Source organism: Diplotaxodon limnothrissa, linkage group LG7 (genome assembly GCF_057381915.1).
Source record: "Diplotaxodon limnothrissa isolate DT_005_m linkage group LG7, D_limnothrissa_male_GT1.1, whole genome shotgun sequence".
Taxonomy (NCBI): Eukaryota; Metazoa; Chordata; class Actinopteri; order Cichliformes; family Cichlidae; genus Diplotaxodon; species Diplotaxodon limnothrissa.
The window spans coordinates 61,276,227-61,303,704 of NC_140602.1; the positions used below are offsets into that span (position 1 = coordinate 61,276,227).

Sequence of the window (27,478 nt, forward strand, 5' to 3'; positions counted from 1 at the left end):
CTGAGGGACAGGAGCTGCTGCCTGTTAAATCTTTATAGGGTGTCAGAAGAAATAACTTGAATTGTCTGAGCTCTGCTGGAGGATTTAATAGAATTTGTGCTTCTAATCACAACCAAACATCAAATGATAATGAGCAAGGACAGCAGAGACTAAATAAAGTTTATATATTACAGTTAGGCAACGATGAAATTAAAAACTGACAAAGGAGGAAAAAAGGCATTCAGTGGCACACCAGAGACAGAAAAAGACAGAAGTCTTTGCACAGATAATGTGCAAGCTTCCATCTGAAAACCTTGCTGCATTATTTATATTAAGATACCTACAATTACTGTGCTGCTCCCACATTTATTATAAAATAAAAAATATACCACAAAATGCAATCTGGCAATGACAACAAACCTACCTTACTGCTGCACCTGTTTTTCCTTTTAGCCATGTGTGCTTTTTATTGATTGCAATTAGGACTTGTCCTTCATGAGAAGGTGTGACTTAAGTAAGGTTTGTTCTGTCAGGTTGTTAAAGCTCCTACAGACTTTGAAGGACATGATGGGATAATAGCATAACTAATTCTTAGAATACAACAAAAGAATGCTACGATGTTCAGAGCAACAAGGACAAGATTTAACATATCCATCTTCAGGTGCTTTTACACAATTCCTTTGACTATTATGCATCACATTTTTTTTTACTATGTTTATCTTTTTTCAGCACAGAAACCTTCAGCAGTCTGTTAGTGTGTTTTGCAGATTTTTTTTCTTTCTTGCTCAAACTCGGTCAAGGTTACCCTCCCCAGTCGGCAAAGGCAGGCTGCAGAAAATAAAACCAACAGCATCAAACTGCCAAACCACTAGTCAAACTTCAAAATGCTGTTTATTATGAATGTCAAAGCCCTTAAAATACCAAAGAACCTTGTCTGTAGCTACATTAGTGAGTGAACAGACTTATTTGAAGGCATATTACCTAGTCAAATTGACATATCTTTTTAGTTTAATGATTACTGTGAGGGATATTCATTCCCTATAGTTCAAGAACTTGTCTGGAATTAGTCTGGTGTATGATATGTAGATGTGACAGGAACCTGATCAAACAGCAGTTTGGGTTTTAGAGGTGCATTTAACATCTTTTTTATGTCTGATCCTGGTGCAAAACATCTGGTGATAAGTTGGAAGTACATTAAACAATTGCAGTTATAAACAGCACTTCGGTTAGATGTAGGAATGGTTCTAGTAGAGAACTGGTTCCCAGTAACAATTCTTTGGAATTGTTAGTTTGCTTGCCTATCGATCCTGCTCATCAGTTCCACTTGCTCCTGCGCTACAATCAGATGAGCAGCTCTTAAAGCTGCTATGATCATTGACTTTATATATGGAGCAAATGGCAGTGTTGAATATCTGTGAGGGGATCACTCCTATTGAGAAAAAGAAGATGATTATCAACCAGCTTTGCACTCTCTCAACTCTCTCAGTTTAAGTTGGGAAATTAATTATAATATTAGTCTTGAATGACTCCCAGTATTATTGCTGCTAACAATAAGGATTCTCTGCTACATTTAGCTGTTAAGATTAACACCTCCTTCATCCATGCTGCAGCCCCGTTCAGTGCAGACTGCAGTAACTGGTAGCAGAAAATGTAATGCACCACAGTCAGAACCTTTAAGCTTTGCCAAGGACATATGCAGAACACTGCTATAAACTATGCATACTGTATATTAAGCCGGGATTGGAAAAATCGCAGTGGATATTACAGTCCGTTTCACAGCACCCCAAGGTTCAAAGAGATATGGACGGCAGGTCTGTATCAGTTACAGCACGGGTATATCAGACTTTATACAGGTACAATATTATAAACTGAGTACACATGAGCTGTGCAGCACAGTATTACTATGAACACCTGGGAGTTCAAAGCAATGATTTCATAAAGGCACTCTGTGAGAGCTGAACCTCTGGTGTATGACCTAGAACAGGGGTGTCAAACTCAAATACACAGTGGGCCAAAATTCAAAACTGGAACAAAGTCGTGGGCTAACATTAATATTTATTGAAAAAAAAAATCTTCCTCCAGATATAAGAATGAATCTTTTCTTATGGACTCAAACACGTTTTGCTGAAAAACTGAATATGGAACAAGCAAAGCTTAATACTAAACAATATATATATTAGCTGTATAATACCAGTAGGCCAGCTCTAATAGTAATTTGGCATGGCTTCGCGGGCCAAATGTTATTAGGCTGCGGGCCAAATTTGGCCCGCGGGCCAGAGTTTGACACCTATGACCTAGAACATTCAGAACCAGAGATACAATCAAAGATCAAAGGAGAGAATATTTGAGGGAGCACTTAAGTGTGAAAAACAGTGAGGTCCTGACACTGAAAATGGAACGCATTAAATATTTAAAATCATACTCGTTACAGTGCTCCTCTCCGCAGCACAGCACTTGTAAAAATATGAGTGAAACTTACTGAAAGCAGTCTCTCTGAGCGGAGACGTTCTTCAGGTACTGCTTCAGAGCCTCACAGAACTCACCAAGCTGCTTCTGGGAAACCACCATCTCCTGACGAATCAGCAGCAAAGACTGAAGGAAGAGCAACAGAGACGGCAGTGTCAGTTTTAATTTAACAGCTTACTGTTCTGTTTGTTGTCTGTCTGTTTCTTTATAGTGAAGCTGTATTAATATTTGTACTGTCTCTTTAAAAAGAACATGAAAGCACAGCTTAGGCTTACAAAGTTGCATCTGAACAAACCACAAGACTTCTGGAACAATGTTTTTTGGACAGACAAGACTAAAGTGGAGAGGTGTGGCCTAAAGAGCAGCGCCAAATTTGGCAAAACACAAACACAGCATCTCAGTACAAACATTTCATGCCAACTGTTAGCACGGTGGTGGATCGGTGATGGTTTAGATTGCAGTCACGGAGTCGACCATGAACTCCTGTATACCACAGAATCCTAGAGTCAAATGTGAGGCTGTCTGTCGGCCAACTAAAGCTTGGCCAAAACTGGGCCGTGCAAGATCAAATCAAATCAAATCAAATCACTTTTATTGTCACATCACATGTGCAGGCACACTGGCACAGCACATGCGAGTGAAATTCTTATGTGCGAGCCCCACAAGCAACAGAGATGTGCAAACACAACAACACAAACGAGCAAAATACAAGAATGGCCAACCTGAAACTAATAAATATATGTACAATATATAATAGTGTATGCATTTCTGGATGTGTATACTAAATATTTTCCTACGTGTGTGTGTGTGTGTGTGTGTGTGTGTGTGTGTGTGTGTGTGTGTGCGTGTGTATGTATACACATTTTTACAAATTAAATAGTAAAAAAAAAAAAAAAAAAAAAAAAAAAAAAAAATAATAATAATAATAAAATATATAAAATATACAGAGTTGAATATGTGCAGAACAAGTGGCATTTATATACAGTGTGGAGTGCATAATGTTGAAGAGGGCAATAACACCAAGCATAGCAGCAACGTTACACTAGAATGGCTGAAAAAGAAAATAATCAAGATGCTACAATGGCCCAGTCAAAGTTCTGAACTGAACCTGATTGAAATGCCTCAGTGGGACCTTGAGAGAGCCTGCAAATAGGGCTGGGCAAAACGATTATTTTCTTAATCGATGAATCTAGCGATTGATTTTTCGATGCATCGATGAATCTAACGATTAATTTTTCAATCCAATTATATTTTGATTTGATTCGATTACTGATTATTTCCCCATTATTTGACTTGTATAGACGGTTTGTCCGTTGCAGAAGCTGCTCCTGGATGCGTTTGAGGTCCTGGTGCATAGCTGTCATGCTTTTATGATAGGCCATTTCCACCTTACAAAGCTGGCAAACGACTGAGTCACTTCCTTTTCTGTTAAAATATCCCCATACTGTAGAACTGCGTATTCTAGTGATGGGTCGGTCGCGAACGAAATGGCTCTTAGAGCCGGGTCTTTGACGTGAACGACGCGAGCCGGCTCCTTATCGCGGGCCGTGTTTTTTTTTCTTCTTCTTTCTCTCACCCTCTCTCTCGCACTTTTTTTCCGCTTCACTCAGCATGCGAGCCTTGTGCTTTACGCTGGGAAGGGGGAGGGGGGGGGGGGGGGGGGGTGTAGTTACACTCAGTAGCACAGGAACAGAGCGGGAGGGAAAGACAGAGAAAGAGCCAGGGACAACAACGTCACATTAAAAAGGTATAGTAATCATCCACAACTATTTTCAGTTGCAGATGATAAAGGATTCAGAAAGTTTATTCATGCAGGACCATATGACAGAGAATATGCAGCTTCTTTTTGTTTTCATATTATAATTCATATTTAATTGTGTTGTGGTTTGCAGTGTTTTGTGTTGTTTCACTTTAAATTTGTAAAAGGAAAAAGCTGAAAATTTAAATAGTTAAAAGTTGAAATGTGAATAGTTGATTTTTGTATTATATGATTTATTTATTACATTTTATGTGGAGTAAATAAAAGTATATTTAAGGTGGCCCCTACAGACGAAGCACGTTTGTGTATAAATACACAAACAATACACATATGCTTTCATGCTTTCAATTGTGTAATTTAGGTGATCTAGGTAGCTCTGTTTTGGAAGTTCAGTTCATGCTAGAAATGTGTTTTGGAGTTTGTACGTGTTTTGTCTCTAGGGGCCACCGCATATATTTATATATAAACATACATTGGGGCAAAAAAGTATTTAGTCAGCCACCGATTGTGCAAGTTCCCCCACTTAAAATGATGACAGAGGTCAGTAATTTGCACCAGAGGTACACTTCAACTGTGAGAGACAGAATGTGAAAAAAAAATCCATGAATCCACATGGTAGGATTTGTAAAGAATTTATTCGTAAATCAGGGTGGAAAATAAGTATTTGGTCAATAACAAAAATACAACTCAATACTTTGTAACATAACCTTTGTTGGCAATAACAGAGGTCAAACGTTTACTATAGGTCTTTACCAGGTTTGCACACACAGTAGCTGGTATTTTGGCCCATTCCTCCATGCAGATCTTCTCGAGAGCAGTGATGTTTTGGGGCTGTCGCCGAGCAACACGGACTTTCAACTCCCGCCACAGATTTTCTATGGGGTTGAGGTCTGGAGACTGGCTAGGCCACTCCAGGACTTTCAAATGCTTCTTACGGAGCCACTCCTTTGTTGCCCGGGCGGTGTGTTTTGGATCATTGTCATGTTGGAAGACCCAGCCTCGTTTCATCTTCAAAGTTCTCACTGATGGAAGGAGGTTTTGGCTCAAAATCTCACGATACATGACCCCATTCATTCTGTCCTTAACACGGATCAGTCGTCCTGTCCCCTTGGCAGAAAAACAGCCCCATAGCATGATGTTTCCACCCCCATGCTTCACAGTAGGTATGGTGTTCTTGGGATGCAACTCAGTATTCTTCTTCCTCCAAACACGACGAGTTGAGTTTATACCAAAAAGTTCTACTTTGGTTTCATCTGCCCACATGACATTCTCCCAATCCTCTGCTGTATCATCCATGTGCTCTCTGGCAAACTTCAGACGGGCCTGGACATGCACTGGCTTCAGCAGCGGAACACGTCTGGCACTGCGGGATTTGATTCCCTGCCGTTGTAGTGTGTTACTGATGGTGACCTTTGTTACTTTGGTCCCAGCTCTCTGCAGGTCATTCACCAGGTCCCCCTGTGTGGTTCTGGGATCTTTGCTCACCTTTTTCATGATCATTTTGACCCCACGGGATGAGATCTTGCGTGGAGCCCCAGATCGAGGGAGATTATCAGTGGTCTTGTATGTCTTCCATTTTCTGATGATTGCTCCCACAGTTGATTTTTTCACACCAAGCTGCTTGCCTATTGTAGATTCACTCTTCCCAGTCTGGTGCAGGTCTACAATACTTTTCCTGGTGTCCTTCGAAAGCTCTTTGGTCTTGGCCATGGCGGAGTTTGGAGTCTGACTGTTTGAGGCTGTGGACAGGTGTCTTTTATACAGATGATGAGTTCAAACAGGCGCCATCCATACAGGTAACGAGTGGGGGACAGAAAAGCTTCTTACGGAAGACGTTACAGGTCTGTGAGAGCCAGAGATTTTCCTTGTTTGAGGTGACCAAATACTTATTTTCCACCCTAATTTACAAATAAATTCTTTACAAATCCTACCATGTGAATTCATGGATTTTTTTTTCACATTCTGTCTCTCACAGTTGAAGTGTACCTCTGGTGCAAATTACTGACCTCTGTCATCATTTTAGGTGGGGGAACTTGCACAATCGGTAGCTGACTAAATACTTTTTTGCCCCACTGTATGTGGAGTAAATAAAAGTATATTTACGGTGGCCCCTACAGACGAAGCACGTACAAACTCTGAAGCGCGTACAAACTCCGAAGCACGTACAAACGACAACAGAAGTGCTCCAGGATGCTAGGGGCAGTGTTGAGCTTTTGTTACCTAGTGGCTACACAAGCCAGCAAGTACCAACGACCGGATTTGGTGTGTGGTAATAACAGGTAAATGAACTTTTTTAAATTTTTATTATTTGACTATATATTAATGCTTGTGTATAAATACACAAACAATACACATATGCTTTCATGCTTTCAATTGTGTAATTTAGGTGATCTAGGTAGCTCTGTTTTGGAAGTTCAGTTCATGCTAGAAATGTGTTTTGGAGTTTGTACGTGTTTTGTCTCTAGGGGCCACCGCATATATTTATATATAAACATATATAAATAAAACCACTTTTTTACATTAGTAATTCCTTTTGTACATAATTTTATATCATTGTTAATAACAAATTAATTAAAGCAACAAAACAACCTGAAGAGCCGGTTCGGAGCCGAAAGAGCTGGCTCTTTTTAGTGAGCTGAGCCGAAAGATCCGGTTCCCTAAAAAGAGCCGGAAATCCCATCACTAGCGTATTCGGGTACAATGATTTAAGTCAACTGCGGCTGCCTCACTCATGTTGCCACTACTCACTGCCACCATGTCTGTTTTGAAAGTGACGACGCATTGATGCACATTTTTTTACGTCGACGTATTTTACGTGTCGACGTAATCGATTATGTTGACGGAACTAATTTCACCCAGTGAGAGCCAGTAACAGCGGATGTATTAGGACCATTGTGGCTAACATCTCTCGAGCAATGTGCACGGCAGGACATGAGAAACTTTAATATCTGAATGCTGTGGAAAACAAACAATTACGTTAACACTAAAAGATGTGAAAGGCGCATTAGCACGCTACTTAGTAGCCTCTGTAGAATAGAATAGAATAGAATAGAATAGCCTTTATTGTCATTGTACAGAGTACAACGAAATTGGAGTGCCACTCCCTTGGTGCAAGTTTCAATAATAAATATAAATGTAAAATATAAAAAGTACAAAAAAACAATCGTAAGTACTCAAACAATAGTATGTACAATATATACAGGATAGCAGCATTAATATAATGACAGTATGAATAGCAGCATAATATAATATAATGACAGTGATAGGCTAGCATCCAAAGTAGGTTAATCTCTATAGACTGACATGTAAAAATGCCCAACTTCAGCTTTTAAATGATCATGTTTATAGCCTGGCTCTCTCTCAAAAACTGTGGTTTTTCATTTCATCTTTTATAAGGGAAGCAAAGTTGTTAAATTATGTGTGGGGCTGGGACAGATGTAGCTGACAACCGTGTGAAAGGCCTCGCGTCTGCTAAAAAAACACTAAAGAAAAAACAACATGGCTGCAGTCAGAATGTATAAAAATGGTATAAAAATGACCAGAAATCAATGGATGATGTCACAGTGAGAATCATCCTTTATACACAGTTTTTGAGATTTTTCTTTGCCTGCACCAACATGTCAGCGGGCTATGTGGTAGTTAGTTTTAACAGGCATTTTCTTGACATAGATATTTGTGACCGTGCTATAGATGCTAGTTTTAGACAAGCTAATTTCATGTGATTAGGATAGCAGCTGTAGTTACCAGGAGATTTATAAGACACATCTAATTTTTTATTCATCACTTGTTAAATTATTATCCATTTACTAGAGCTACGAGCAATTTCTCTGATACTAAATTGAAATGTGAGGGAATGATGCAGTGCCTTTCTAAAGTCCCCGTCTCCTGCGGGTAAAAGCATAGACGTTCATAATTTCACACAGCCTACAGAAATTTTGTGATGGGGGGACTTCCTGGGGACTCTGGGAAATGATGAACAATTAGAGGCTGAATGATTATTAGCCGTTATTGGTATGAATCCCATTTCTAACAAGAACCAAAGAACTGTGTCTTCTTTTGTTTTAATCAGATGAGATTAGCTGCAGATGTCTTCAGCTTTTTAATATGCCAGCATTACTGTAGCTCACTACAGTAAAATTAAAAATTAATCCACTGTGACCTAGATAATTCCAGAAGTGTCTCACTGACACAATATGCCTTCACATGCTCGCATATATGCAAATGCACACACTTGCGCCCCCCTCGCGCATCATCTGTCACACCTCTACATCTCTCACTAACACACTCATGATCTTATTTCAATATTATTTAAGGTATAACAATTATGTAATATTTGAAGAGTAAGGAAAAGTCCCATAATAAACTGCACCAGGATTTATTTCCTGTTATAAATCTTTAATTAGTTGAATGTGCACATTTCAAGTTATTACATGGAAATAATACAATTAAAGAAAATAAGGTTAACACTTTAAAAGTATCCAGAAACAACAGTGCTATAAAATAGGCCAAAACCTTTAAGGAATCAATAAACAGAGCTAATGAAAAACATTACAAATTAAAATGTAGCATTGACAAATGAGAGACAAGTGTTTGCTCTGCAGTGTTGGACAGTTAAACCTTGAGCTTGAAAAGGAAGCCTTTTAACAGGGTTTAGATGTCAGATCTGAGAAGTCTAATACAAGACTGACGAAAGAGCTGAAATGTATAATGGAGCTAACCTTCAGAGGGGTTAAGTGATCAATAAAATAAAAACACTGAATTCTGTATGAAATCAAATCTGCCCAATTTGATGCAACAGAGAAGAAACAGGTTTGACATGGCAAACATGTAACAGCAAAACATCCCATCAGCTGTTTCTGCAGTTATGTCTGCCCACGTGACGACACAGAATCAGACCTCATCGTCAGCCTGCTATAGAAAACCACGTTTTAAACACGTTTTTAACTGTTAACTATTAATTTTAGAAAGTTTGGCATTTTTGTTTTCATTTTAGTTTAAAGTCACGGTATGCTGCTTTTCTTCATTTAGATCAAGAAAGCAATGAAAGCGTACAATACCAACTTCTCAAATGTATTTATTTACAAAAGCTAGGATTTTAGGAAAGCTCAGTAATGTCAGCATAACATTGAGCCTTGTGGGACTCCACATGAAGAACCAAGTTAAACACTTTGACATCTCTTCCAACACACAAAACAGAAATAGATTCAAGATGCAGGTGACATCATTCTCTTCTACCTTAGGACTATTTTATTTTTATGCTTAGACCACTTTTACCTCACCTAACCCTTTTCTTCCAGCAAACAGCAGAACACCTGCAGTTCTTTTATCAAGCATGCAATCTAGTCCTTCTGTCTGTGCTCCTTTTCTATTGTCCTCATTCTGGGTGCTTGAGAATACAAATGTGATCCCATTCTACAATATTTCAGAAGGCTTTCAGCCCTTTACCCTGAAACAAGACATCCTAATTGTTTTATGGACGTGTTGCTGCTGTTAACAGGATATTAAATATCTGATCGATCAACTGATTAGCAACTGGAAATAACTTGCTATCCAAACATCTTAATAAGAGAGCTCTCCATTTAGCAGATATTAGCCACAGCTCTTGCAGCTTGTACTAGTGGAGGCTCTCATTTCATTCATCTCATCTGCATTTGTGCGTTAGTGTGCATCTGCTGATTGTTTTATTGGCATGTTATCACTTTACAACACAGTTTATCTTCTGCAATTAGCTTAAATTGCAATCAAGAGGCAGTGTCAGTGCTGCAACACTGAGGTGCATGAATGAAAACCTGGATGTTGCTCAGTAAAGACGTGTTGTACTTACGTGATTTACAAGGCAATGATTGCATGGGCACGCCAGATTGAGAACCCACAGCAGTGATAAAACTTGACAGAATTATAAAGCCTACTACAGCCCGCCTAAAAACATCAACACACACACAAACACGCACAGACGTCCTACCAACTCAATTAGAAACACTACATTGCCCAGCAGCTTCTGTTAATCTAATCACTACCACTCCATTAACCATCCAGCTTCCCTTACCGAATCACTATGATTACATCTGCTCCCTGCTGACTCTGTGGCCCTGCAGAGGTGATAAATCAGGAGACCCTAACTCTGCAGCGCTGTTTTCTCTGTCGCGCTAACCTCTGTGGTAACGGTCAGTATCAAAGCTGTATCCATGTCAGTAAGAGCGCAGGTGAACCTAAGACTCAGACCAGTTTGCTGAAAAACAAGATATAGGTTTAAAAAAAGACTGCAAAGTGATTATACAGTAATAATCTAAGAAAAACCCAAATAATCCTTATAATCCTAATAATGCCTTCTCATTTCTCCAAACTGGATATAATGGAATTAGGTTAATCATCCACACATCAGATTAGACCTAATCAGTTTTATTTTGAAAATTCACAAAACAATATATGCTTTATGTGGTACATTTCTTTTTTGGCTTCATGTTTATGAGCTTTTATCTTTAGCTTGATAAAGCAAACTTAAGGACAATGTTGCTAGTCAGTCTGTTCAAGTCCATCATAAATCTTCTGTGTTTTGAGTCTGTACAGCTTACAGAAAGTGGAAATATCCATCACTGCTACTGTCATAATTATTGATATACTGAGCGTTCATGACTACTTAGCGTGTTTGATTGTTTACAGGAGCCTGACTGACAGAAAGCCCTTCCCTGGGAACATGCACATGTTGGAAATGACAAACCATTTGAAATTAATTGTAACTATTTGTAACTGTCTAGAGCTTCAGGCTGTACCTCCCAGTCTGTCTCAGATGGATCTGTAGTTGTCATGAAAATGCACCTGAATGTGTGCAAACATGTCGCATCAGCAAAATCATCTACAGTAAAATGAAACTATAGACAGTGAAATCCAATCCTGCAGTGTTTGTGAGTGTGTGTGTGTGCTTACAGGACACTCTTTACTCTATGAGTCTGCTTGATTGGACAAGTGGCTGACTACCACAGTGTCATAAAGACATGTGGAGCCTAGTTCACAGGCTTGTAAAAATGTTATTGATTTCTGTATTTTCCTGTTCCTGTCTCCAGCTCTGCAGCGACTCAAAAGCCGTGGTTAAATGTCAGACAACAACAGCTCTGTATCAGAAATGTTTCCAGAATTTTAGGCACAGCTGGGAAGCAAGGACCTTTCGGGCATGGGGGTGGGGCATTAAAAATGAGAAGATTCAAACCATACCACTTTTAAAATGGTTTGAAAATTCAGAAATGCTTCCCCAGTCCAAATTTGTCAAACACACCAATTCATTCGTTTCCCACAGTGCAAACAGTGAAAGCTTGGAAACATTTTAAGACCAGAGTTTGTGCAGATGGAGCTGTCTGTGTCTATATTTGGACCCTTCCTTTATGTTTTACAGTGTTTCCATGTCTTCACAGAGCTGTGTACCAGAAAAACTTGACAATGAGAATGTCTAAGAGAGACAATCCAGAACCAAACTCTAATTCCATAGAAAACTGGGTCATCTCTGTGTCTTTGCTTACAACTACTCCAGCAAGCCAGAGCATTTAAATGGTCCAATAGTAACAGGGGAAACCGAATCCACTTTATATTATCATTTACACGAGTTTCTTGTTATATGCACATTTTAAAATCCAGATAAACTCAGAGTGTAATTTCTGAAAAGCGTCCCGTGGTGCTTTTTCCTTGCATGCATGACAGGATTTAGAGAACGAAATGTTCTGCAACAGCTGAACATATTGCAGCTCAATCAGACAACTCACATTTGTGGCTGACGTATTACAGCAGGATAATATACTTAGAGTTTATATTGAAAAATGGTCATTCCCTCTAAAGATGCTCTAAAATTGGGGACTGATGGGTGAACATCTTTCTGAAGTTTATAAATGGATGCTGGGGTGGTGGAGGGGTTGAAACAGCAGGGAGCTTTAAATTAAATAATAATTTCCAAGCACCTACGTTTTTTCATCAAGTGTTTATGATGGAAGAAACTACAAAAAGACTCACTGGGGTTTTGGAGGAGAAAAAAAGAACAAACTTCCAAGCTGCCGCTTTCATTTTGCTTTAATGTGGATGATTGTTGATGAATGCCAAACTGTGTGACACCACCTATTTGTCTGCGTTGGGCTCTGAGTAACCGTTTTCTCAATTGATTGTAATTTTGCTCTGCAATTATCAGCAAAACACAGTACTACACTGTAGTAAACACATAGTATATTGGCAAATGTATGTCAAACCAAAAGCATTTCTCTTTCTGTCTCCCTCTTCACGTCTCTATGTAAATCCCCAGTGAGTTTTTAAACCACCAACTCTGTAAAATATGCAGAAATCATCACCTTCTATGAAGGACACACTATGTAGATACTGTGCTATATGTGTTAAGCCTGTGGGCGCTAATGTGTGTGCGTGTGTGTGGAATATGCTCTAATGTGGATTATTATGTACTGGGTGTGAAAATGGGAGGACTAGAGGGATGTGTGGAGGATCAGTCTAGTGTTACCATGGGAACTGGGAAATACCCATTACCCATATAGGTCTTCTATATAGGTATCATTTGATTGTTGGGGTTTTCTCTTAGTCCTATTTCCATTTTATTTATGATCCTGTTTGTTATCACCAGTTCTTCTCTCCTGTTATTTTTCTTTGTTTCTCCTGCCATCCATCAGCCCCGTTTTGAGTTCAAGGAAACCCTCACTGATTGATCCCTCATTGATTATAAGAAGAAGAAGGAGGAGGTAACAAGCCACTCATTAGTTTAGAAATAAACAGCATTGCTTGTAGCTGCAATTACAAATACATGACTAAAGTATTACTTGCACTCACCTGCTGACTGCAACAGCAAGAGAAAAAGAATAAATACATAAGAACAAGAGCAGCCCTTCACTTAAAGCAGTGATTGGCAGCCTTTTGAAATATCTGGAGAACTAAAGATCAAAGTAGTTGTTATGTAAGAGTAAATTACTATAATTTTCGATTTCCCTTGATTGCACACTTGATTGAACAATGTAAATGACATAGGACGTGACTATTTCATGGTGAATAGGTTGACCGCTTGAGGGCAGAGTACGCTTGACAACAGTGACAGATTGTGGGCTTACAAAATTGTTATATCTAACATATTATTGTGCAAACATATTATTACAGAATCAGATGTGCATGCAAGCTTTCTTTTTTGTGTCCATCAGATATTTGGTCATGTATAGGTAGTTAAAAAACCACAAAAAAAGTGCTTGCTCAAAATTGTGGTAAGTAGAACACATTTTATGGGTTGTATAGTTTTCACATGACAGAACAAGAGTAACACCAAGAAATATCTGTATGTGTGTGTTTGTGTGTGTGTCCCTGTCCTTTCTTTTCATCTGACCTGCTTCGAAACTTTGAAAATGTGTTGTTGGGGACCCCAGAAAGTAAGTGCAGCGTCCAGCTTGGAGTGTTTTGGATCAATGGTTTGTAAATTGTGGCTAAAGGTTTCAAGCCAGGTATCTTGGTGATGACGTGTATATAAATGCTGGCTATGGATAGTTTAACTTTCCATGAACATCTACATTTCTATTTCCCTAAAATCTCCATAATAGTTAGGGGAGCTTCCGAGTTTTACTTTTGACATGATACAATTTTATTTAAATGATTACCAATTGATATAAAGATAAAAGAGATTTATGAGTGCATCTTTAAGAAATGATAACCATATGATTGCCTGTTAAAGTTTCCCTCAGTCCTCAGTCACAGTGAAGGGAAAAAGAAGAAGAAGAAAAAAAAATGGAATTTCTAAGTTTAACAGATTACATTTTCTGATGAATGAAATCTGGAACTGGACCAGGCTTTAGCATTTCAAAAACAAAACCAATTAATCAGATTGCGGCTGTAGTGTGCAGCTCCTAGATGTATTAAAATTCCATCTCTGAGACTATTTTAAATGGATCAGCCTGCCAAAATTAGGATGAGTGGCTGCACTGAACAGTTTGAGGTTTCATAATGCACTAATGCACTGCGGAAATCACTTTGGAAACAGTATTACAGTTATACTGCAATTAACAACTTGAATTACATACGTGCACAAATGGCTTGGATGTAAGTATTGTCTTTAATATCATTTAAAATCATTTTTACATTTGTAGCATTTTCAGTTTTGACACTGAAACACTGTCTGTTGGCTATGGTGAATCCCTGTGTTACTATCAAGTTCCAGTCACTATAAAGAAGCTGTAACTGAAACAGCAGCTGTACCTGCTTGCCTAACACCTGAAGTATTTCAAAGGACAGATTCATTTTTAATGCTGCCACCTTCGCTCATTCATTAATTTTACGCATCTCCCAGTGACAAACAAAGCCCAAGCACTTCTCCTCTGAAATTATCTGTGTGTCTCCCTTGCCTGTCGCACATACCTTTCATGGGAGCTCTTCCTATTTGTACATTAATTCAGACGAGGTATCTAACTTCAGAGGGGCGTTTCTTCTTTCTTCCTTTCAGGATAACTAACTTTGTATCCTTTCAGATTGCATTACCTTGATTGCTCATATGCAAAGCTCAGTGGGCTGTTGCACAAATTGTAATGACCTTCAGGTAGCAATGATCATGTGGAATAAGAACTAGGGAATTTTTGCTTTTGAAATATCAACCAGAACCTCTCTAGCCCTGGAGGACTTTCTTTCTTCTCAGCTTATGAATTCCTTTGAGCACCTCTAATTTCATTCTGCTTCATGCTTTTCCATCCATCTTCCAAATTATTCCTTTTATCAATGTTTACATCTGTTGGTGAGGGTTGCATTTTAGTGGGGCTTCCCTGCATACATCTCAAAGCACGTTTATAAGCAACTCATTTACAAAAATACTATCCCCACCCCCCCTCGGTTCAGGTTTGACTGGGCCGGTTAGATAAGATGTGATATGGATTTAAAAAAGGAAAACAATACCCAAACCAAGAGTGGAAATACTATGGAGTAAAACTCATAGTCATAGTCTGTCTCCTTTTTCAATAAAGTCAAATCACGCATTGTGTGAAAGTTGAGAAGCACATCAAAAAATTGATAAGCATCTTCCAAAACTTTATTCCAAAAAGACATTAGCTCATAAAATGTCTAGTTGTGTTTATGAAATCTTAGACCTTTACATTTACAAATCCCTCATATTAAACCCAGATAATAAAAAATTCATCAGGTTATTTTGAAAGTGCGTGACTTTATGGATGACACTTCTCAGCCTGGAAGAATGAACAAAACAACCATTGCCAAAAGGCTAACACAGGCATAGGTTCTGGGCTCCCTCTGAATTATTCTCTTTTGTTTCATACCCCGTTGTCTTTATGGTTCACCAGTGCATAATAATTATACGAGGTACTGCACCTGATTTAGATTTGAACAGTCTGCCTTTCGAGTTGAGTTTCTCCATGAGTTTTAATGTTGCTGCAATATTTAGGTCACTCCATGGAACTCATACTATGGCCATTTACATTTGTGCATTTCGAATGCGTGATTGATCTCCTCCACTGTGTCTTCAACTTTAATTTCATTTTTGGGAAAAATAAGAAGTCACAGGAAGACAAATCTTCCAAGTGATGAGCAGAGACTGTGTTATTGTGGCCAATAAAACCCCACGTTTTCCTTGCCCTGCAGCCAGCCATAGGCTGTACAGTATATAAAAGACAGACCAAGTCACAGTCATGTCACCCACTCATTTCTGGTTGTATTTTGAAGCCTCTGGTGTTTCATTTTGGCTGTTGCCACATTGTTTGTTTTGTTTGTATTTTCTGAGCTAGAAGTTACCATATGGGGATCAGGTAATGCTAACAAGTCTTATTAATAATCTGTATTCATAAACTGTATGGGTGCATTGCACAGACATACCTACCCCCCACAAAGCAAGCAGCTCTGGCCCGGATCTGGTGTGAAGCTGGCACTGCTGGCTGACTTCTGGCATGGTAAGTGGTATGTCATTCAGATATGGGCCAGGCCTGGCATAGATGGCACTGTTTATGTGATGGCATGCCACATCTGGCCTGATTGTGGTTTGGTTTATGTGGCCCAGGCTCATAGAAAACAGGTCTGGCCCAGATCCGGCATCAAGCTGGCACTTGTGACTAACTGGTGTGGGCCAGGTCTGGCAATGATGGCGCTATTTATGTTCCTATTTTCCTATTTTAGTTAGAAGACCCAAATGCCATGTTCCAATAATATATTGCTATGATAGCCAACGTTTCAAATGGAAGTGTGATAGGTTTGTGAGTGTACACTTTATCGAAAACCGAGTGAGGGTTTACTCATGTCTACCACTGGGTGGTTGTAGCTCAGGAGCTCGAGCAGGTCACCTACTGATCAGAAGGTTAGTGGTTCGATCCCTGGCTCCTCCAGTCTACATGTCAAGAGTGTGACTGTGTATGAATGTAGTTAGGAAGCACTCAGTTTAGAGAAAGTGTGTGATTGGGTGAATGTGGCATGCTGTATATAGCACTTTGAGTAATCTGGGAGAGTAGAAAAGTGCTATGTAAGAATCAGTCCATTCTCTGTTTGAACAGAGTTTTGTCATGTTACTTTTGCACTGTTATGTTCTGGCACATGTTGTTATCACATGGCTTGATTAATGTACACATCAGGCTCACATCTGGGGCCAGAGCTGAAACTGTTATGGGCCAGCACAGGGCCAGTGTGTCTGCAACTGGCCTTGTGCTGGCCCATGTGTGGGCCACTTCTTGCAAACCAGATCTGGGCCACCAAAGAGCCGTCATTCTTTGCGGTATGTGGGCCATGTGTAAGCACATTGTGTGGGCCAGATCCGGGCCATACCAATTTTGCTACCACTAACTAATAGAGATGATGGTAAGATACTCTTGTAACAGAGTTAAATTCTGCAATTTTACTCACTAATACTGAGTCACAAGACTCTTCAATAGTATTCACAACACAGCGAGTCATGTTTCTCAGATAATTCCTTCAACAATGCTCCATAAGGCACCAACACCACAAACAAATGGGCAATGGTTAGAAGAAGTAAGGCCTAGGAAAAAAACCCCACCTACCAAACAGGTGTTACAAACAGTGATACCAACGCTGTTATGTCGAGCACTTTGGAGTTTATAGGAACTGATCTGCTCTTGGAGCCAGCCTCATGTAGCTTGTGACATTAAAGTTTAAGTCTTATAGAGTCTAAAACCATGGATTCAATTCAAATTACACACTGAATGCTGGATGGATAGCACTCTCCTGACTGCACGTTTCACATCACAAAAAAGCTATGGTTTGGTCTGATGACAACAAACTCTTGATCAGCAGCGTTGATCACTGGAGCACTAAGCGAGCAATCTAAAATTAGCACATGAATTTTGTCCAGGGGTGCACGGGAAGATGACCTTGAAGGTTACAATATTTTCACTGGTCCAGTCTTAGTCCCTGTTGTGGTTCAAGGAGAAACCCTTTCAAGCTACTGAAAGAAAATGTTTATGAGCTTTAGTGGAGACTGGCTGAATTGTTGAATTGCTGGCAATGTTACAATCACACCTGGAATTGAATACAACAAAAATATGGTTGTACCTTACTGCTGGTTGTTGTTTTCCATTGGTTTGATCCTGAGATTTTGCCTGCTTTTCTGGGAATTACTCTCTCTCGCTCTCCCTTGTTATCTCTCCTTTTTTAAAAACATTAATTCTACCTGACCTGCTGTTGCTTTTATCACAATCTCCCACATTTGTCTTTGTTTTTTGGGCAATTTGCAACGTACCGTTGTGCTATTTCTCAGAGTACTCCATCTTGATGTTGGCTAGTAATTAAATACGGATCATAAAGTGCGTTATTAGCACAGGGGGGAGAAAAAACACAGTATGGCTACATTTGGATAACAGTGGGGCTTTTTGGTACAGTTAAGGCAGGATAAAAGCCTGCACCAAATCAGTCAAAGTCAGTTAATAGCGAAGGGAAGTAATAAAGGCAAAGCTAAAAAAAAAATGGAGGTGGAGGAGAGGATGAGTCTAGATATCTCTATCTCTTTCTCTTTCGTGCGCAGGCACGCACGCAGGCACGCAGGCACGCACGCACGCACGCACGCACGCACGCACACACGGGAACAGATACAGTGAACAAGCTGTCAGGTTCCTGGCTAATGGGACTAAATTGTGTCGCAGCATAGACGAGAACAAACAGAGAGTGAGAGGTAGAGAGAGAAAGAGGCAGTGGGGGTTGTGGCTGATTAAAGCACGGTGGAGCAGTTATTGAATTTACAGAGAAATTCTCCAGTGCCATGAACACAAACAGCTACCAAGGGGATTGGTGCCATTCAGGGAACAAGTGCCACCATTCATATATCACGAGTGCAGACGCTGAAAAGATTCCAGTCTCATAGATTCAGATCTCACATGTGTCAGACATGATTGTAATATACCACCGTCCTGTCATCAAGTCTAATTTTGCCGTGTAAAAAGGAACATTTGCACAAACTTCCTTTACAAACTCTGACATAGTTGCTAGCATTTTAACTTTGGTTATCGGACATCTTTATGACCACAAACAAGTTGGACTCAACAGGAAAAGAAATAGCTCTTTGTACCTTTAAAGGGAAACACTGGTGCTACATTTTTCTTCTTGTCAGTAATCCGGACGGCTCGTGGCTCCAAGCCTGACACACTCAGACGTTCACTTTTTAAAAAGGACTCTCAGAAAAACAAGTTCAGTCACAAAAAGCTGAACAATAGTTTTTATTTATTATTATTATTTCTTCCAATTCTTGAACCTGTGGAAAATTTTCTGTATTCTGTATTTTCTGTATTCATTTGTAGTAAAGCATCAGTCCAAAGTGTCCAAAGTGTACTATTGTACATTTTCTTTCTAAACTTCCATGTCACCTTGAAAAATCTCCAATGGTGCATTGAGCAGGCAAACCACTGGGCTTCAAAACACCTGGTACCCTGAAATCTATATGACCTCCAGACTCTATAAAAAAATCTATGAATTCTCTTAGTGTGCCTAATATAATTTATACCCTGGATATTTTATGAAAGAAATTTTGCGAGTCAGGGCAATTGAAGCAGCAAGAAGGATCTCACTTGGAGCTGGACATAACGGTCAAAGCTAACTGATCCATCATGTGCTGCTTCATGAAAGGAAAGCAGTGGTAACCTCCATGAAGCAGTGAGGCTGGGGGTTGTGAATGAAGAAAATACATGCTAGGAGCCCTCTTCACACTCCTTTAGCACTTTAGTTGTGCAACACTTCTGAATCAACTGCTTCACTGGAGCACAGCTGCAGGCCTGAGAAAGCCATATGTAAGACTTTCAAGTTCATCTAATGCTACACAGAACTGCAATTAAGATTAGTGTAACACCCTAAATTGACACAATTGCATATAAAGCAGCAGTCTCTCTCCAAGCATGACTTAAGATGTTATGAAAGCTAACAGGACAAAAATGCATTTAGAGAAATAATTTGATATTCTGGGAAATGTGCTTATCCTTGCAAAAGCAGTGTCATGCCTGCAAACTCATTGTAAAGCTAAAGCCAGCAGTGTATAGATGGTTTAGCTTTCTGTACAACAGGAGCAGGTGCATTGCTTGTTAATATTATACCCAAACAAAATTTAAAAATAAATTTTTGTTTTAGATGAAATTGCAAACTGTGTGTAATGACATAATTGAGACACGCGGTGCTGGCAGGTTAATCCTTACTCCCACATGAGCTTAATCAAAAGACATAAAACATGGAACTGTCAGAACATGCATCTGTCCAAAGGTCTGCTAATACACCACCTCCAAAGATTGCTTATTAATTTGTTAAATCAATGAGTTTGAGTCAGGAGTATGTGTTTCTTAGAGTACAAGAAAGGAGGCATCTCATCTACCCACTGCCCAGTTATCCTGTACTCACAGTGCACTTAACAAACCAGGCCTGAGTACACTTCTCAGACCTAAGTCCTGTCTCTCTTTGCACCCACACACACGCTTCTGAAAAAAGTTTTTATTTTTTGTTTTGTAAGTCACAGTGATGTTCATGACATTATGCATTTTGTGGCTTAATGGGGGCATTTTCTGGAAGTAATGCTGTCTTCTTACAAAAGTTACAGATTTTTTTTAACAACCTAGCACCGCAGTTTTGATGGAGGCAGTTTTTTCATTTTGAGGAAGCATTGGCGCTACAGGTGTGTGCAAGGTTAGCAATCAGAGTACTGTATGCTATACCCGAGACCAACTAAATGCTTAACTGCTGAATGCTCACCCATCCTTTGGCCCTTTATGCAGCTACTAGTTAAATCAACTAGACTTTGGGGGCCAAACACTTGGAAACACCAGTGTTTCTAGTGCTTTCAGTGTCCTGCATTAGGTCACACTAATAGACCCTGTATGGTCATGCATTCCATTAAGTATATTTTGTCTTAAGTTTGTTTTCCGTTTGCCAAAACTAATAATATATCCACCATATGGACAGAAGTACAGTTTTGGAATTCAGGTGATTTCAGTCCCATTGGCACAAGTGTATTAAATCAAGCGCTTAGATATTTAGTTTGGCTTTACAAACAATGGTGAAAAAGTGAGTTGTTCTAAAGAGCTACCTAAGTTACAGTTAACGTTCTCTACTGGCATTCTCTACTGGTCAAACCTCCACTAGCATTAACATCAGCACAAAAACCGTGTGCCAGGAGCTTCATGGCGTGGGTTTCAGTTGCTGACAAGGTCCTGTAAGTTATATTGTTTGCTTACTATGGAGGTCACTTGTTAACCAAGCCAGTTCGCTAGTGTTAGCATTAGCTGATAACCTCCACCCTCTCACACACCACACATATGGTCACATCTAGTTTTAAAAGACTAAGATGGCAAAGACAAAAATAACAGACTCTAGATTTCAAGACATGAATCCAAAAACTAATGTGTGAAATCAAGAGTAGCTTTCAGAAAGTAACGCATAAAACACAAGAGCTCAATTTGTCAACTTCATGCAACTCTCAGCAGGAAAACCATAAAATGTCAAACTACACCTGAATAAGTTAATAATCTGCTCATTTTGATATGTGGGTTCAAATGACTAGGGTACAAGTGAAACATCGGTAAAGTAATTTGATTCTGTGTCTTCCAGGTGTTCTGGTAAAACTCTTATAAGCATATGAAAGAAAGAACAAACACTTTCATTAGTTTTACAAGATGATTGCATTCTGCCCAGCAAAAATCAGGTTTAGACTGACAAAGCTCAGTTTTGTAGCACTGATTCAGTTTAAGGAAGGCCCCTAAGTCATTCTGCATCTGAGTCAGCACTGCTGGAGTTTGAGAAATATGGTCCAAGTAAGAGAGCTGCTGCAGAATGTGTGACCCCTTCATATGGTCATATACATATTCATAAGTTTTTGATTTATTTTTCATACTAGTCTTCAAAGCATCCCGAATGTCCCTCTGTGAATCTCACTTTCTCCTCTACGCCTGCCTGTCTGCTTAATTTATCTGGAATACATTAAATTCAACATTTCAGACATTTATTAATGTCTCTGTTAGGAATAAAGTATGGCTCTGCTTTCTCAGTGTCATGGTCCTGAGTCCTTACTGAGTGATTTTGTGTTTAGTGTATTTAGTATTTATTTATTTATTGTCATTGTCAAGAACAATGAAATTGCGTGTATTTATTGATGTTATTATTATTATTTATGGGCTGTTTTGGGATGGTTTGCGTTTTGGGGTTTTGGATACTGGGTTTCTGGCTTTGTGCTCCCCCTGTTGGTCCCTGGTGTTAGTGTTCCCCTGTCTGTCAGGCCCAGCTGTGTCTCCCACTGTGTGATTTCCCAGTGTCCCTCTGTGTATTTATAGTGTGTGTCTGCCTCTGTTCCTGGTTGCGTCGTCTGTGTTCATCCTCTGTGTCACCCTGCGTGCTCTTCCTGCTGTCCTCCCTTCATGTTCAGGTTTGCTACTCTTTGGTTTAGTTTCTCCCAGTTTAGTTCATCCTTAGTTCTGTTTTGCCATCCCCACTTTATGTTCGGTATTCTTAATAAATCACCCTCACATCTGAATAAGCGCTGCATTTGAGTCGTCCTTCCACACATCACACGGCTGCTGCCCCAGTCATGACACTCAGCTTGGAACTTTTGCTTCCTGATCCCCTTCTTTCTGCTTCTTGTTTGTAATCCTTACAAACTTACTTTCCCAGTGCTAGCTTGCATAATGATCTGGTAATTGATTTTGAATCTTCTCTCCCTTTTCACCCTTTTCCCTGTCTTGTGATCTGTGTTTGTGAATGGTAGGGCTGCCTTCAGCTCTCCCAGCATTTCTCCAATTAGAGTACACATCTGTTGGTCATCAGCACATTATTCTGCAGCATATCTGCCCTCTCCTGCTATTGTCTGACAAATCGTTGTGCCAGTTGCAGTAGTTTTGCTGGTGCTAGTGATTTGCACGGTTTAGTTTGCTCCACGTATCTTTTGTTCTGATCCAATTTTTTCTCTGTTTAGACCTGCCCAGCATGGGTCAAGCGTCCAACCTTTGGCTCCACTCCACACTTATACTCCCTCAGCCATTAGTCAATTCTGTCTTCCTTTCTGCCTGCCTGCCAGCTCTGCCCGTCCTGCTCTCCATTCCCGAGCCATCCCAGCCTGTTAGCTCCATCTCCAATGATGCATCTTGTCCTCACCCAACTACTTAAGTTTTCTGATTAAAATCCTGTTTTGAATCATAGCCAAACAGAGTCAGTTTATCTTGCTTTTTATTTCCAGAAATACTTATTCAACATGACACTTATGACTTAAGTAAATATGTTAAAAAACAAACAAACAAACTGGCAGATATGATGAATAACTATAGGACGCATCCTTTTAGCCCTGAAAGCTGCATGGCTCCATACAGTGGGGCAAAAAAGTATTTAGTCAGCCACCGATTGTGCAAGTTCCCCCACTTAAAATGATGACAGAGGTCAGTAATTTGCACCAGAGGTACACTTCAACTGTGAGAGACAGAATGTGAAAAAAAAATCCATGAATCCACATGGTAGGATTTGTAAAGAATTTATTCGTAAATTAGGGTGGAAAATAAGTATTTGGTCACCTCAAACAAGGAAAATCTCTGGCTCTCACAGACCTGTAACGTCTTCTGTAAGAAGCTTTTCTGTCCCCCACTCGTTACCTGTATGAATGGCACCTGTTTGAACTCATCATCTGTATAAAAGACACCTGTCCACAGCCTCAAACAGTCAGACTCCAAACTCCGCCATGGCCAAGACCAAAGAGCTTTCGAAGGACACCAGGAAAAGTATTGTAGACCTGCACCAGACTGGGAAGAGTGAATCTACAATAGGCAAGCAGCTTGGTGTGAAAAAATCAACTGTGGGAGCAATCATCAGAAAATGGAAGACATACAAGACCACTGATAATCTCCCTCGATCTGGGGCTCCACGCAAGATCTCATCCCGTGGGGTCAAAATGATCATGAGAACGGTGAGCAAAGATCCCAGAACCACACGGGGGGACCTGGTGAATGACCTGCAGAGAGCTGGGACCAAAGTAACAAAGGTCACCATCAGTAACACACTACAACGGCAGGGAATCAAATCCCGCAGTGCCAGACGTGTTCCGCTGCTGAAGCCAGTGCATGTCCAGGCCCGTCTGAAGTTTGCCAGAGAGCACATGGATGATACAGCAGAGGATTGGGAGAATGTCATGTGGTCAGATGAAACCAGAGTAGAACTTTTTGGTATAAACTCAACTCGTCGTGTTTGGAGGAAGAAGAATACTGAGTTGCATCCCAAGAACACCATACCTACTGTGAAGCATGGGGGTGGAAACATCATGCTATGGGGCTGTTTTTCTGCCAAGGGGACAGGACGACTGATCCGTGTTAAGGACAGAATGAATGGGGCCATGTATCGTGAGATTTTGAGCCAAAACCTCCTTCCATCAGTGAGAACTTTGAAGATGAAACGAGGCTGGGTCTTCCAACATGACAATGATCCAAAACACACCGCCCGGGCAACAAAGGAGTGGCTCCGTAAGAAGCATTTGAAAGTCCTGGAGTGGCCTAGCCAGTCTCCAGACCTCAGCCCCATAGAAAATCTGTGACGGGAGTTGAAAGTCCGTGTTGCTCGGCGACAGCCCCAAAACATCACTGCTCTCGAGAAGATCTGCATGGAGGAATGGGCCAAAATACCAGCTACTGTGTGTGCAAACCTGGTAAAGACCTATAGTAAACGTTTGACCTCTGTTATTGCCAACAAAGGTTATGTTACAAAGTATTGAGTTGTATTTTTGTTATTGACCAAATACTTATTTTCCACCCTGATTTACGAATAAATTCTTTACAAATCCTACCATGTGGATTCATGGATTTTTTTTTCACATTCTGTCTCTCACAGTTGAAGTGTACCTCTGGTGCAAATTACTGACCTCTGTCATCATTTTAGGTGGGGGAACTTGCACAATCGGTGGCTGACTAAATACTTTTTTGCCCCACTGTATATGGAAATGTCAATCAGTTAATTCACCTTTTAGTTGGATTTCAATTAAATCTCGATCAGACAGAGGATAAACATTGCTCAGCATCATTCAATAATTTAATGGAATTAATTCATCTTTTTTTTAAACAAGCAAAAAGTGAAACGAGCAAATCTGTCTGTTAACTCAGACTGAACTCAGTGACTGCATTCATCTGACATTTTATTAGAAGAAGAAGAAACCCATAATATTTGCTCTTTCTTGATTACATGTGTTTAATGTATTTATTATTCTAATAATCATCATTATTATCATTATTATTACACATCAGGTCACCTTATTTAATTATTTAACATAAGTGAAATCAGGAAACAGTTAAAACAGGAACAACTCACATTTTTACATTAAACCAACTTAAAATGATTGACAATGTATTAAGTTTAGCACAACCAGCATTTTTACATTGTTACCCTTATATTGAAACACTAACACAACATTATGTCCAGGCAGCCATGGCTGTTAGAGGTTTCTGGCACAAATTCACCTGCTGCCAATGTGCACAGTAGACAGGATGAAGTTGTTCTTTAGACTTCTTTTAAGATTAGGCTTAAAAGAAGAACTTTCCTTTTTGCTAAAGCATATAGTTAGGGCTGGATCAGGTGACCCTGAACCCCCCCTTAGTAATGCTGCAATAGGTGTATAGAATCGTACTTGTTATTAAGCTCTGTCTCTCTTCCACAGCATGTCTTCTATCCTGTCTTCCTTCTCTCATCCCAACTGGTTGCAGCTGATGGCCCCGCCCCTCCCTGAGCCTGGTTCTGCCGGAGGTTTCTTCCTGTTAAAAGGGAGTTTTTCCTTCCCACTGTCGCCAAAGTGCTTGGTCATAGGGGGCCATTTGATTATTGTTTTTTTTCTTTGTATGCATTATTGTAGGGTCTGCCTTACAATATAAAGTGCCTTGAGGCGACTGTTCTTTAGATTTAGATTTATTTAAATAAAATTGAATTGAATTGAAATGAACTTCAAGTGTTGCTGGAACTCTGATCACAGTTCTTGGTCCCCGACTTTTTCCCACCAGGAGGCTAACCTTTATGGTTTTGAGAGTCTCCTCTGGTGAAACACTTCTGTGATTCTCTCAGTTGGGTCAAGATGACAATAACAATAATACTGTTAAAATGACTCTTGGTTTAATGTTGGTGGGAGGTCAGTATTGTGCGTGTTAGCTGCCCAGCATGACTGCATTCATGTGATATTTTATTAGAAAATGAAACCTATAAGAGTGGGTTTTTGCTCTTTCCTGAGTGCATGTGGTTAATTTATTATTTTATTTAGTTGAATAACCTGTGCAAAGATATTCTGCGCAGTCAATAAATCTCGGGTAAAAAACACAACACATTCATGCTATTTGTGCTAGAAAGACCTCATAAACCTGCACCTGTGTTCTCTGATCCAGCCTATCTACTTTCTTATTCCCTTTTTTTAACACCTTTAAGCTGCGTCTCTATCCCACTCCTTTACACTTCCATTTTTAGATTTCATTGGCTCTGGCTTCTTCTGTTTTTATTGCATCTCTTGTCTTTTTTCACATGCCACTTGGGGATCAAAAGACAGTGTATGTGATTGAGTTACCTACTTCTCATAACAGCTCATTGTCAGCCAGCCACTCACTGCTGACAAGTATCCACTACAAATAAAATTCACATGCTAATTCAGCTCCCCAACTGCAATGTCAAATTATCTTTACATCTCTCATGTAGTACGTGATCCTATTATGATCCCCTTTGTGCCGATACAACTCACGGAGGTGTCTTTGTGCTGAGAGGAGGCGTGATTGCTTTGATAGAACAGTGAATGGGCAGGGGAGATGATGGGTAATAAAATCTTTCTCCAGGAGGAAAATAGAAGTTATAGGTGGAGGGGTGAAATTATGTAAAGGTGAAGTGGAGCATGACCTTGTTATGAAAAACTGCTGTTAAGATGCAAGAGAGGTGTACCACAGAGAGTCTGAGTGTTCACAAGGTGATGGTATACTCAGCTGTAAAGCAAGAAGAAACAGTTGAGGAGAGGCAGCGAATGGTGGTGGTAGAAAAATTAAGGGAAATTCGCATTCCATTTCATTTTCATTACACTTGCCATGTCTTTATTCGAGTCTCGGAACAAAAGGCCAGGTTTATTAGAACCTCATTTCAGAAGCTTTCTGTGTCTAGAGACGTATTTATCAAACAGATCCAATAGACTGTAATGCCCAGTTTACATGTAATCAGTTAAGTGTGTCTAAGATTGGATGCAAACAACAGGAGGAATTTTAATGCGTTTGGTTGGTGGAACATTTTGCAGCATTTACTAAGAGGGAGGCAATCTGTGAGGGTCTGATTTTCTGGGAACGATTTCAGCCACAGCTTATGTAACGGACAGCTGTTCTCAGGTGGAGATTATTTATAATAATAGTACTTTAAAAGGGAATACTTTTCCAACATTTCCATCAACATCACATACAAAATGTCTGTTCTTTACTTTCTGAGCAGATCCTGTATTGAAGAAAACCGTGCATATGTAATCAGTACTTATCATTATTCATGAAGTCATACTGCACACATACTGATAGAGAGGCTCGTCATTTGACCAGCAGATTCTTCAAACCCTGAGCAAAGAAATTTGTTCTCCAAGGTAATAAAAAGCAAGGGTGAAGACAGACATTCTGTTACGCAGGACTGCAGGTAGGGAACCTTCAAAACTCAAACACTTCTTTCCTCTTGGATTACACATTTGTTACATTTTCATATTAGACTAAACGTGTGTGCAAAGGTCCATGCAAGGTCCATGCATTCAGTGGGATCCCACCTCTTTATAAGGCCTCTATTCTACAGACTCTTTGCATGTCGGTTTTGCACTTTGTATTTTGCACGAAT

The 27,478-nt window shown here is 39.8% G+C and overlaps 1 protein-coding gene across 1 annotated transcript in view; it reads right to left on the reverse strand.

Moving 5' to 3' along the window:
- Positions 1–27,478, reverse strand: part of necab2 (N-terminal EF-hand calcium binding protein 2) — a 154,804-nt gene that overhangs the window by 7,431 nt on the left and 119,895 nt on the right. The window contains exon 10 of the mRNA XM_085358600.1: positions 2,459–2,571. Within this exon, the coding sequence (XP_085214726.1) occupies positions 2,459–2,571 (113 nt within the window). The remainder of the gene's footprint in view (positions 1–2,458; positions 2,572–27,478) is intronic.